The 13,262-nt window shown below is 42.9% G+C and overlaps 1 protein-coding gene across 3 annotated transcripts in view; it reads right to left on the minus strand.

The window, feature by feature from the left end:
* Positions 1-13,262, minus strand: part of ADAMTS12 (ADAM metallopeptidase with thrombospondin type 1 motif 12) — a 382,005-nt gene that overhangs the window by 55,441 nt on the left and 313,302 nt on the right. For 2 of the 3 annotated variants that reach the window (XM_082652277.1, XM_082652276.1), the window contains 2 exons: positions 11,205-12,323; positions 1,107-1,259 (listed from right to left, as the gene is read on the minus strand). In XM_082652277.1, the coding sequence (XP_082508403.1) occupies positions 1,107-1,259; positions 11,205-12,323 (1,272 nt within the window). The remainder of the gene's footprint in view (positions 1-1,106; positions 1,260-11,204; positions 12,324-13,262) is intronic. The other variant, XM_082652278.1, reaches the window with a different exon arrangement.

Genomic DNA, 13,262 nt, shown 5'->3' on the forward strand with positions numbered 1-13,262 from the left:
CATTTCTGGGTAGCTCTTTTCCCTTCTGTGTCAAGGCCATCAAGGGAAACTGGCTCCCCAGAGAGAAGACAGGAGCCTGCAGGGTGTCTTACAGGTGGGTGCACTTCACAAACAGAAGGTGTAGGCACAGCTCATACCTCGCACCCCTTCTGCCAAGCAGCTCTTAACCCCACCTCTGACCAATGTCTCTACGACCTGGCTGCATCTGTATCCCCCAGGGGCCGGCTCAGCCCCATCAGGGTGACAGGCAGGTCGGGCCTGATTGGTGCCCAGAAGAACCAAGCCTGACTAATCCTAAAACCTGATAAAGCCTTTCACAAGGGACTATGCAGGCAGCACAGAAAAATGAGTAACCACAGCTAGATTAGCAAGGACAGGAAAATTGCACTTCCGAAAGATCAATATATGACATACACTTTTGTTTTGTTTTTTTGCGGTACGCGGGCCTCTCACTGTTGTGGCCTCTCCCGTTGCGGCGGAGCACAGGCTCCGGATGCGCAGGCTCAGCGGCCATGGCTCATGGGCCCAGCCGCTCCGCGGCACGTGTGATCTTCCCAGACCGGGGCACGAACCCGTGTCCCCTGCATTGGCAGGCTGACTCTCAACCACTGCGCCACCAGGGAAGCCCAGGACATACACTTTTGAAGACCAAATGTGTCTTTATGTTTCCGTTTTCTTTTCATGTTGAGTCTGACAGATTCAATGTTATACTTGCTTTGTGAGCAGCTGCTGAACGATGATTTAATTACACTTGTGCTAATGTATCATTATTAATCATAATGCTAAACTTAAGCAATTTAGAAATAGTGTTGCATGCTGGACAAGCAATTCATTACACAAATTAATTTTTTTTTTTTCTCAGTTTATCTGGTAAGGGAAGACAGGCAGATACAAACTTGTGGGCTACTGAAAACTCTGTTCTCAGGCTATTGTGTAACTTGAAGCAGGCCTATGGTAACACCTGATTTACGCATTCACCAGTTTATCAAAGCAAAGGGCAGAAAGGAGGCAGGAAGGGAGGAAGGAAACCTGCTTTAGCAAATGACCTCGTATAAGTCCCTCCCCGCCCCCCCACACCCCCAACACTGCTGAGCCTGATCGGTTACCTTGCTCCAGTTTCCCACTTTCCAGCCAGCGCAGGGACGGAGGTGGTACCTCTTAGCAGGGTCAGGCCTCTGCAGGGCAGCGCAGTCGGAATCCACTTGGGTGCTGCACTGCACGCTCCGCCAGTAGGCCCCCAGGCCACACGTGGTGGAACACTGCTGGGGGTGTGGGGTGGAGGGGAGGAGAGAGAAGAGGCTCAGGGCCGCTTTCTCAGACACACTCCACCCCACCCTGGAGTCAGGGGGTCCTCAATCTCGGCTACTCACTAAAATGGCCTGCGGAGCTTTTGAACAAACCAGCTCTGAGGCTCCAACCCCAAACAATTTGAACGCCTGTGGGTAGGGCTCAGGCAGGAGTATTTAAGAAACAAATCCCAGGTGATTCTAATAAGCAGCCAGGCTTGCAAATCCCTGATTTGTCTGTGGGAGGAAAACCCAGTGCAAATAGAGATGTGCTTCCCTTTAAAAAGTATCCTGGTGGATAGACCTAGAGGCTGTCATACAGAGTGAAGTAAGTCAGAAAGAGAAAAACAAATACCGTATGCTACCCCATACATATGGAACATATAAAAATAAATGGTCATGAAGAACCTAGGGGCAAGCCGGGAATAAAGACACAGACCTACTAGAGAATGGACTTGAGGATATGGGGAGGGGGAAGGGTAAGCTGTGACAAAGCAAGAGAGAGGCATGGAATATATACACTACAAAACGTAAAATAGATAGCTAGTGGGAAGCAGCCGCATAGCACAGGGAGATCAGCTCGGTGCTTTGTGACCTCCTGGACGGGTGGGATAGGGAGGGTGGGAGGGAGGGAGACGCAAGAGGGAAGAGATATGGGAACATATGTATATGCATAACTGATTCACTTTGTTATAAAGCAGAAACTAACACACCCTTGTAAAGCAATTATACTCCAATAAAGATGTTAAAAAAAAAACAAGTATCCTGGCATGAAGGCCTGGGGAAGGGGGTGAGCTGCAGGCACACTGCCGCATTTCACCAATGCTGCTCATAGAAAGGGAAGAGCAGAAAATAGCCTCGGTCAACATTTTTTCACCTGGCTCACGTATGGAGGTCAATTCTTCTCCTTAAAATTCTTTAGGATTGGATTTGAATCTCTCATATAAGTTCCTAGCTTTTTTTCCTCTGTACTATATTATGTGTGTATATATATGATATACATATATATATACACATTAGAGATAATAACAGCTGAAGTGAATAGATTGATTGCACTAGTGGCCCAATTGTTCACACCCATGCTCTTTTCAATGGACTTCACAGCTCCTCTCATCATATGGTGGAACGTATTTCCCCAGCTGCTGAATCAGGACTGTTCTTGCAACTTTCTTTTGCCAAGAAATTGCAGTGGGTGCCGTTGTGTCAGTTCTCAAGAGGCCTTGCTTGTTCTGGTTCTCTCTTGGACCCTCGTCTCTGCCATGAGAATAAAACTGGGCTAGCCTGCTGGAGGATGAGAGATCATGTGAAACCCAGCTGGGTGACCCAGCCGAGCCCATATCAGACCAGACAGCCTTCAGCTGACCCTTCAGCAAATGCATGACAAGCCAAGCTGAGGTCAGCTAAGCTCAGCCCGGGTCCGCAGATACTCCTAGCTGACCCAGAAACTCATGGACAAAAATTAATGTTTACTGAGATTTTGTGGTTGGTTGTTATATAGCGTTATTGTGGCAATGGACAACTGATACAACTACACAACAGGTACCTTTCCTATATTTTCTCTAACCTCTGAGACTCAGGATACAATTATAATTCTGCAGTTGACTAATTGTGCAATCTTTCGCAGTTTCCTAACTTCCCTAACATGTGAAACTGGTGATAACATTAAGACCTCATTTATTAAGTTGCTGTGAGAACAACAGAGGTAATTCACACACAAAGTGAGTGCTCTACAAATGTTACCTATTAAACATAGCATACCTGCAAGGTCAGCGTTATGAGTCCCACTTTCCAGATTTCTGGGGCCCAGAGAGCTTAGCCGTCATGCTTAAGGTCACACAGACAGTACAACGTTAATTTCACATTACCACATGGAGAAAAACATGACGTTTGCCCCAAACCCAGGACAGGAGCTAGTGAGACCAAATTCCCAGGCTACTGATGACCCTGGTACATCACAAGTGATGTCTACAGTTCTTTGTACCATATTTATGTTGTAAATAAACACATGTCTCTGGAGCTCTGAATCTAGTCCTGTTAGATTCAGATGTTGTGAGTAGACATTTGTTTAATTCCTTTTTGACAATTTCTATTTAGACAGCAAATGAGTCCAAAGGTGAAGCTGACAGGAGGATGTGGTGGAATGCAGTAAGCAAAAGGGGATTCCACTGATTGTCTCTTTAGTTAGTTTCAAATTAGGAGTGCAGCGGGGGGGTGGGGGGGGGTGGTCAGAGAAGAGAGGAGGACCCTAAGGAGGCAGAAGGGACAATCTGCTTGTTCTGGGAACTTTCTCCCTCGTTACAGCTAGTGACCCTGTGACAACCGATTTACCAGGTCAAGGAGCAGGTTTGGGGGTGGTCAGAACTGGAAATGATGTGCAGCGCTACATCAGAATCCTGCGAAAACTGCTGTGAAAGGCTGCGGAAAATTTTACTGTCACTTCCATTTACAGGACTGCACAGCATACATTTCACTGACTGGCCCAAGGGATCCGACTGAATGATGAGGCAATTTGACGAGAGGTGACCTTCTGTCAAAATGAGATCCACACCCATACATACTGTGAAGCACCTACATTTTCTGTCTTATAAACAGATATCAAAGCCAATGCTTACTGAGTACTTCCTATGTGCCTGACACTCTCTTACATATAGTTATTCCTTTTATCTCATAACAATCTTATGAATCAGGCATCGTCATCATCCTCATTTTAAAGATGAGGAAATGGGTGCAGTGAGAACATAGTTATTAAATGATGGAGCCAATACTCAAACCCAGAACATCTGCTTTCTAGATTTATGTCTATTTACAGTGTTAACTCGGTTTTTATATCAATTCTTTAGTAATTTTCAAAATCACAGGTAGTTAGAGGAACATGCTGTGTATGCTGGGGGACATGAACACCCCTTCAACACAGGACAGAAAGGGGGGACACACAGAGAGAAATTTCAGATCCAATGCTAAGGAACTTTAGAAATGACAATACTTCCAATCTTAAAGAGCAGGAAAGGCTTTATGGAAGAAGAAGCTCAAAGCTTGATACTGAAGCACAGGTAGAACGTAAAAGGACAAAGGACAAAGAGAAGGAAGTTCCAGGCAGAGGAAACAGCGTAAACAAAGGCATTGAACTGAGACGAGCAGATGGTTTAGTGGAAACTGAGCAGTTTCGATTTGGTGAAGCTTACGATGGATGACGTCATAGGAGGCAGTATGTTGAAAGCGGAATTATTCGAGGACCTGAAGGCTGTTGGATATTAGAGTGGATTTTATCTGGTACGTAATGGAGAGACATTAATGATTTGTGATCAGGAGTTTGGAATGATTAGAAAATTCCGCTCAGAAGAGTAATATGGCAGTCTTACATCTCTCGTGACCATGTATGGAAAGCATTGGGGAGGGGAGAGATTGGAAGTGCCCAGACCAGTAAAGGTAAAGGGAAGAGTCCTAGGGTTCTCCATTCTTAACTATTGGGGCACTATTGGTATTTTGGACTTCCCTCAATGTCACAGGACCCTCATTGTCTTTGGCTCTCAGACACTGAATGCTGGTAGCAGCCCCCATCCCCCATCATTGTAACAAACGAAACCATCCCTACTCTTTTCCAGATGCCTCCCACTGTTAGATTGGAAACTCCTGAGCCTAAACTGACAGGAAATGAAGAGGAGATGACAGAAATGATGAGATGACACAGACGTGAAAAACTGTTAGGGTTTTTCTAGTAGGACAAGGGAAGACTGATACAAGTGGTGATCCTGGGGTTCCTAAGGGGTGGTGACTGAGGGGCCAGCGATGCCATTATAGGGAGGGACAATCCTAAAGAAGCAACTTCAGATACGGGTAGAATAAAAAATCAGGGCAGAGTGGGAAACTCAAAACCCAAAGTTTTCATTCTGAATCCTGATTCTCTCGGACAGTTCTGTGTATTAAACATTTTGTCTCAAAAGATGCAGAAAGGGAGCAGGCACGAAGCCCTGTCATGAAGGGGACTCCTGCCAAACGTGGAACTCTGTTCTTGTAATATCCTTGTAGCTTTACAAACCTCTGCAATCTGGGCCAGTTCCGCCTTTCCAGCCAAACTGCCTAGAATTAATAGCTCTCAATGGCTCCACCACGGTTGCCAAATTTTTGGTGAGCTATGATGTATTCAATAAGAGACTTTATTTCTGTCAAAGTCAAAGATAGGACATGAGATAGAATTAATTTTTGTATCTTGATCAAAATCAAAATGCATCCGTTAACCTCTGGGCTCAAACAGTCATCAGGGTTGATAGGTACGTTTATTTAGGTTTAGTTTATTTGGATATAGTAACGTCTCGTTAGATCAATTAACATTTATCAATTAATTCACATGTATTAAATATCCTCAGGACAAATGCATTAAAACACATTTACATAAGAGTATGGGAAAGGAAACTAATTTCTGAGTCATCCTAAAGCTACTTTTTTTTTTTTTTTTTTTTTTGGCGGTACTCGGGCCTCTCACTGCTGTGGCCTCTCCCGTTGCAGAGCACAGGCTCCGGACCGCAGGCTCAGCGGCCATGGCTCACGGGCCCAGCCACTCCGCGGCATGTGGGATCTTCCCGGACCGGGGCACGAACCCGTGTCCCCTGCATCGGCAGGCGGACTCTCAACCACTGCGCCACCAGGGAAGCCCCTAAAGCTACTTTTTAATGAAACTTTTGTATGAATTTGTGGACTGAGAAGAGTTGTCCATCTTTATTAACAGTCCTAATGTGGAGACTGTCCTATCTGAGAACTGTGATAGCCTCCAAAAGGGTCTCTCCTTTGGGCTGCACTTTGGTATCTCCTTCCATCTCAATACTATAAATGTTCTCCCCAAAGTCACCAGTGACCTTCTAATTGTAAGATCCATTAGGCCCACTGTCAGTCTTCATGTCCCTAGACGTCTGTGGCACCATATTTCTTGATTTAAGCCTTAAATATTAGACTGTTCCTTACCAGTCTTTCACATGGAATCTCATTGTCAGCCAGCTCCTTAAAATGTTGGTGTTTTCCAGTGTCCCAACCCTGGACCACTCTTTGCGGCCTACAGGCTGTGCTTGGGTGACCTCATTCACTTCCAAGGTTCTAACTTCTACCTATTGATCATGGCTACCAAATTTTATCTCCAGTTTTCACCTCTCTCAAGAACCTCAGACCCATACACACAAACATATGCTGGTTATCCTTTGGATATCCCACAGGTCTTATCAACTAAACTTGATCTGAAACTAAACTCATCATCCTTCCTTTCTCTGTCTCTTTTGAAACTTACTCTTTCCATACATTGTACTATATCTCAGTTTATAGGAGCATCACCTAACAGACACCCAAGATTCCAACAGAAGAGTCATGACAGACTCCTCCTCTCCTCTCTCCTCTTCATACCCCACATTCAATTCCCCACAAAATCCTGCTGATTTTAAGTTCTCAGTGACTCGTGAATTTATCTTCCCTTCTTCATCCCAAGCATTCTTTTTTTTTAAAGCTTGTCATTGTATTTATTTATTTTTTTACATCTCTATTGGAGTATAATTGCTTTACAATGGGGTGTTAGTTTCTGCTTTATAACAAAGTGAATCAGTTATACATATACATATGTTCCCATATCTCTTCCCTCTTGCATCCCCCTCCCTCCCACCTTCCCTATCCCACCCGTCCAGGCAGTCACAAAGCACCGAGCTGATCTCCCTGTTCTATGCAGCTGCTTCCCACTAGCTAGCTACCTCACGTTTGGTAGTGTATATATGTCCATGCCTCTCTCTCGCTTTGTCACAGCTTACCCTTCCCCCTCCCCATATCCTCAAGTCCATTCTCTAGTAGGTCTGTGTCTTTATTCCTGTCTTACTACTAGGTTCTTCATGACATTTTTTTTTCTTAAATTCCATATATATGTGTTAGCATACAGTATATGTCTTTCTCTTTCTGACTTACTTCACTCTGTATGACAGACTCTAGGTCTATCCACCTCATTACAAATAGCTTAATTTCGTTTCTTTTTATGGCTGAGTAATATTCCATTGTATATATGTGCCACACCTTCTTTATCCATTCATCCGATGATGGGCACTTAGGTTGTTTCCATCTCCGGGCTATTGTAAATAGAGCTGCAATGAACATTTTGGTACATGACTCTTTTTGAATTATGGTTTTCTCAGGGTATATGCCCAGTAGTGGGATTGCTGGGTCATATGGTAGTTCTATTTGTAGTTTTTAAGGAACCTCCATACTGTCTCTCACCACTCTTATTCAACATAGTTTTGGAAGTTTTAGCCACAGCAATCAGAGAAGAAGAGGAAATAAAATGAATCCAAATCGGAAAAGAAGAAGTAAAGCTGTCACTGTTTGCAGATGACATGATACTATACATAGAGAATCCTAAAGATGCTACCAGAAAACTACTAGAGCTAATCAATGAATTTGGTAAAGTAGCAGGATACAAAATTAATGCACAGAAATCTCTGGCATTCCTATACACTAATGATGAAAAATCTGAAAGTGAAATCAAGAAAACACTCCCATTTACCATTGCAACAAAAAGAATAAAATATCTAGGAATAAACCTACCTAAGGAGACAAAAGACCTGTATGCAGAAATTATAAGACACTGATGAAACAAATTAAAGATGATACAAATAGATGGAGAGATATACCATGTTCTTGGACTGGAAGAATCAACATTGTGAAAATGACTCTACTACGCAAAGCAATCTACAGATTCAATGCAATCCCTATCAAACTACCACTGGCATTTTTCACAGAACTAGAACAAAAAATTTTGCAATTTGTATGGAAACACAAAAGACCCCGAATAGCCAAAGCAACCTTGAGAACAAAAAACAGAGTTGGAGGAATCAGGCTCCCTGACTTCAGACTATACTACAAAGCTACAGTAATCCAGACAGTATGCTACTGGCACAAAAACATCCCAAGCATTCTTGTCCTAGTTCTCATTCCTCATCTGGACTACTGCAGTATCCTCCCAACAGGTCAAATCCCTCATCCTCACTGCTTCCAGAATGAGCTACCTAAAACACACAGTGGGCCATGTCATTCAGTGTTAGAGACTGCTAGATACTCACTACAATCCTTTTTCCTCTTCTTCCTGGGTATACAATTAGATTACATTTTCCATCCACCTTGCTATTTGGTTCGGTCATACGACTGAGTTCTAGACAATGGAATGTGAGCAGAATTGATAAGTGTCCCTTCTAGGCTTGGTCCATAAAACCTCCCATGGGAGTGCCTCTGTGCTCTTTTCCCTTTCTGACTGTGACTAGGATCGTGACCCCAGGGCAAATTTGAAGACAGGAGGATGGCAGAGCCATTTTCAGACTGGATTCCCAGCATCATTTTCTACTACCACCATTGCAGACATGGAATCACCTTGTATTATTATGCTGAGTGAGAAATCAATTTCTGGCGAACCATAACTTGTTTGGCTCTATTTGTTAACAACATCCTAGCCTCTGTGTTTGTGTGTGATTTCTAATTACATACACATACTGTACACATGTCATTCATACTTTATTCTGATACTGATCCCATATATATGCCTTTTATCATCTACACTTTCACACTCTGTTTGACCTAGCTTGTATTCTTCTCAAGGCCCACAGGGTCTTTAATGGTAGGTACTTTCAGACTTCATCTCCATTGGCTAATTAACAAAATCCTACAAATTAACTAAGTAGCCTCAGTTTCCATAACTTGTTCTCTTTGTCTTTGAGTATGGACACACGGTCCAGACTGCTTTCCTGGATGCAGAACAATAAGCCTATTTATCTGTCCTTAAAGGATGCCCCAAGCTTTTGGAAAGAAAGATACCTTTGGGTGGTACTACTTAAAAGGATATCATTCATAAAACCTAAACAGAACATTTGTATTTCAAAATATCTAGGCTGAACCCACTGCAGTGACATTATAGGCACCATTTGCCTCTGTGAACTCAAAAGTAACCATGGAGCCCTCAATGTTATTTTAAGTACCTTCTTGTGAACTATGTGATTTTCTCATCTGTCTACCCAGGGTCACCACATAAATGGCATTGTTTTTATGTCATATGACCAAAGAAGAAACAAAAATAGCAGAAGGTAGAGGGAGTGGTGATGTTTTCTGATTTGCAAAGCAATGGATCATAGGCTATGAAGTCTGTCTGCTTGGGTTCAAATCCCTGCTGTGTCACTCATGAGTGTGTGTGATTCTGGCTAGCTACTTCACCTTTCAGTTCCAGTTTCCTTATCTCTACAATGGGGGGCAATATTACCAATCTCCTTGGGCTGTGGTGAGGATTCACGCATTCATATAAATGCATGTGAATTAGCATAAAATCATGCTATAAAGCATGGCACACACTTGATAGATGTTCATTGTCAACATCCTCCTCATCATTAAGAGCCCATTAGGACTTTCCTAATGGAAAGAAACCTGACTAAAATGTCAGGGATCATGAGACCAACTCCTCTCCTTTTTTTCAACAAATTAGATTACTCTTAAGCATGAAAATCTTTTCTCCTCCTGAACCTGGATTCTTTACTTCCAAATGGGGATAATAAGATGCCCCTCCATTGACAGAAAATGAAATGAATGTGATTTCACTTTAGAACTTAAAGTAAATCAATGTGAAACATAGTTCAAATGCAAACAAAAAACTTTGGAAGTTTGAATATACCTATTTTTTTTTTGCCACTATAGTCAATTTCAGGACCAATGATGCTGATTAATTCATACAAAAGAATCTTATATAGCTAACTTGTCGATTGGTACTGAAATTCACTAGAGAGACAGCAGATAAGAGCAGAAAGATTTAGAAGATTCATCATCCAACGGACATATCCATAGACAAGTTACTTAACTGTTAAAAATCTTAGTTTTTTCTCTACATAAATTGGTATAAACAAGACCCTACCTACTCCCCAGGACTGTCAAAAAGAGAAAATAGTAGACTACATATGGAAGTGGTTTGGAAATTAACATGCTTCATAAATGAAATATATTGTTATTTTATATTAGCTGTTAACACTTCTTTTTAGCTAGAGAGATGAGTCATGCATTGTCATCAAAAATGCTGAATGACATCAACATGTGATCATTTTGCCACAAATTCCTCTTTTGCATTGTCAAGTTATTTTTAACAAGTTCAAATACTGTGCATTTGAAATTCAAGTGGGTGAGAAATGATTTTGATGCTTCGGAGGATGTAATTAGTTCTAGAAATGAACAAACAAATATCTAGCCAAATTCCTCAAACCTGAAAACAGGGACCAATACTTTGTCATCATGTTTATTTTCTTCTTCCTCTGTCTTCTAATCCTTTTAATAAGCCAAAAAGAATTTTTTTTTTAATGCAGGCAAACACTGAGTCCAAAAAGAAAAGAAATGCTTGATACAGTGAGCTATAGAATTCTTTTAAAGAAATTTGTCTTAGATTTCCATTCCAATTGTGATTGCTTGACAGGTTTAAACCAGAGTCTCAACACTGGCTTTCTGAATGAAATATGAACCCATGTCCTTCCAGTGGTCCCTCTTCACAACATCATTACAGTTTGTAGCTGGAAGGGACACTGGAGAGGAGCAGTGATCTACACTAGTTCCACTGTTCTGTAGATCAAAAGCAGGCTCAGCGAGACAGACTGAATTCTCCACTGTCACACAGCTGGCTGACTCAGGTCTCCTGATTTAGTTCTAGGTTCTTTTCACTCTATCTCATTACATTTGTTCTCCTTCCCTGGATTTTTTTTTTCTTTCATTTTTGGAGCTAAGGAGGTGAAGAGGGAGGTGAGGGCATGGACCTGATTGCTTCACTTTTTTGTACATTAGACTATGTTTTACACAAGTCCATTTTGAAATCTGCACAGGACTGCAACACCCCTAGCTAATTTCCATATAGAATCAGGCCTGGGTAAGAAATAGAACTCTTACCTCGCTCCAGTTTCCAACAGTCCAGTACACAGGGCTGCGGCCCGTGGAGAGCTGCTTGTAATCCGAGGCATTCAGCAAAAACCCTTCAGCAATCAGACTTGTTGCGTCTTCCTCGGTCAGGACTGGTCCGGAACTCTGTGTTAGATTCATGTTGCTTGGAGGTTCTTGGGGGTGATGCTTTACTGGCTTTTCTGAGTATGCTGGCTGGTGGTCTCCTCCTGGAGGGAGTGGAGTGTTAGCTGGCTTTTCAGTGACCATCCCCTCAGCTCTGGGTGCACCATTTTCGAGAGTGGTGGGCCTTTGGCTGGGCACCAGTCCTTCCGACACTGTGCTGAAAGGTGGCCACAGGGATGCCCCTCTAAGATGAGGTGTTGGTGGAGGTCCAAGTGGCATTTCTGTACTTCTTTCCACTGGAGCATCACTTCCAGGTACTCTGATCTGGGTCCATGTCACAGAGTTGTTCTCATCTTTGTTCTCAGGTTGTTCACGGTCTTCCCCTGAGCCACTGTGAATCTCCATTTCTGGCTCTTTGGTCAAGGGATTATAAAATGGAGTCACCTGCCATGTCACAGGATTGCTGGAGGTTGACAAATCAGAACCACTCACTGTTGTGACTACAAGGTCTCCCTCTGAGATAGGACCAGTGTCTGGACTGGAAACATTCTCTTCATTTGGCTGGGTACTCAAAGACCAGGAATTGAGGATGGGCTGGGAAGTACTTCCAGTGGAAATGACATAATGGGAGTCCAGTTCAGTTTGGGTTGAACTATTCTGCCACTGTTTCCCATCCAGGTCTCCTTCTTTGGAGGCTGTGGTAGGACCAGGGCTGTGAATCGTCAGAGCACTTGTGCTCATAGGCTCAGGCACTGTGGGCGTAGTCAGCACCCTAGGACTAGGTGTAGTTGGAGGGATGGGCTTGAAGGGGTCCGTTGTTGGTAGCTTTTTCCCATTGGAAATTGTGCCTTTGTTGGGTTTTAGAATTCTCCGGCTAGATGGGCACTGCTGGAGACCACATAGAGCTCGGCTATTGGGTTTCCTTGTCACGTCGCAGGGCTCATTGTGGTTCTTGGCACACGTGACACTGCGAATCCGCACTCCGCCACCACAGGAAACAGAACACTGGGAAAGAGAGACGGCTGTTAGTCTAGTTTGGTGGAAAGATGTGTTGGTTCTCATACTAAGGTTTATGGCAAATCAGGACAGGCCCAGTAGAAACTGAACTGTGCAGCTAAAATCGTTCTCTATCTTTGTATAAGGTTTCTGTGCAATTTTAGTTTCCCATGGAAATATGTGTCTCCGGGAGACCACCTAAGGCTCAGGACTAACCATTTACCCTTCACAAACTGAAAATGCAAACCACGAAATAGTAAAACTGAAGTCTCCCTGGGCTATGACTGTTGGATGGTAGATCCTCAAAGAGTGCAATGATTTAAATGGATCACCTAATTTTTTTAAAAAGATAGTAATATTATCTTCCCTAGGGTTTGATGCTATTAAATTAATGTAAACTGTTTACGTTTTTTTGGGAATCTATTAATTTAATGATATGAGCCTTTCCTTTTATATCCATATAGCCACATAGCTTCACTCAGGCATCCTAAGCTCCATTTTCTTGCCTGTGTCAGATGGACTCAGATTAAAAACTAGACAATAACATACTCACACATGTATACAGATCCAGGACCTTTTATGAAATTTAAAGATGGGTAGTTAACCATAGGTGGGGAGATACCATTTCCAAAGAGTTAGGGGATTCCTGTAGCATGGCGCTGATACACACATGGACGCCGTGGCAGGTCCCCCTCCCTAGTGGTCCCTCCAGGCTCTGTAGGGCACAGGCAGCTAGACTGCCTTCGGGGGAAACCTAACAGGACAGTCATTTCCCAGGATTCATGGTAAAGACTATGTCATCAGTCTTAGCAGCTGCAAACCACACATAGTTGCTACATAACACTAAATTTCTTGATATTTTGAAAAAAATCCGTAGTTTTACCAAACTGCTCCATTTTTAGCCTTCCTTTCCAATGACATTTTAAGTTAACCACCAAATATTGGTTC

This window comes from Grampus griseus (genome assembly GCF_964374135.1).
Source record: "Grampus griseus genome assembly, chromosome: 3".
Taxonomy (NCBI): Eukaryota; Metazoa; Chordata; class Mammalia; order Artiodactyla; family Delphinidae; genus Grampus; species Grampus griseus.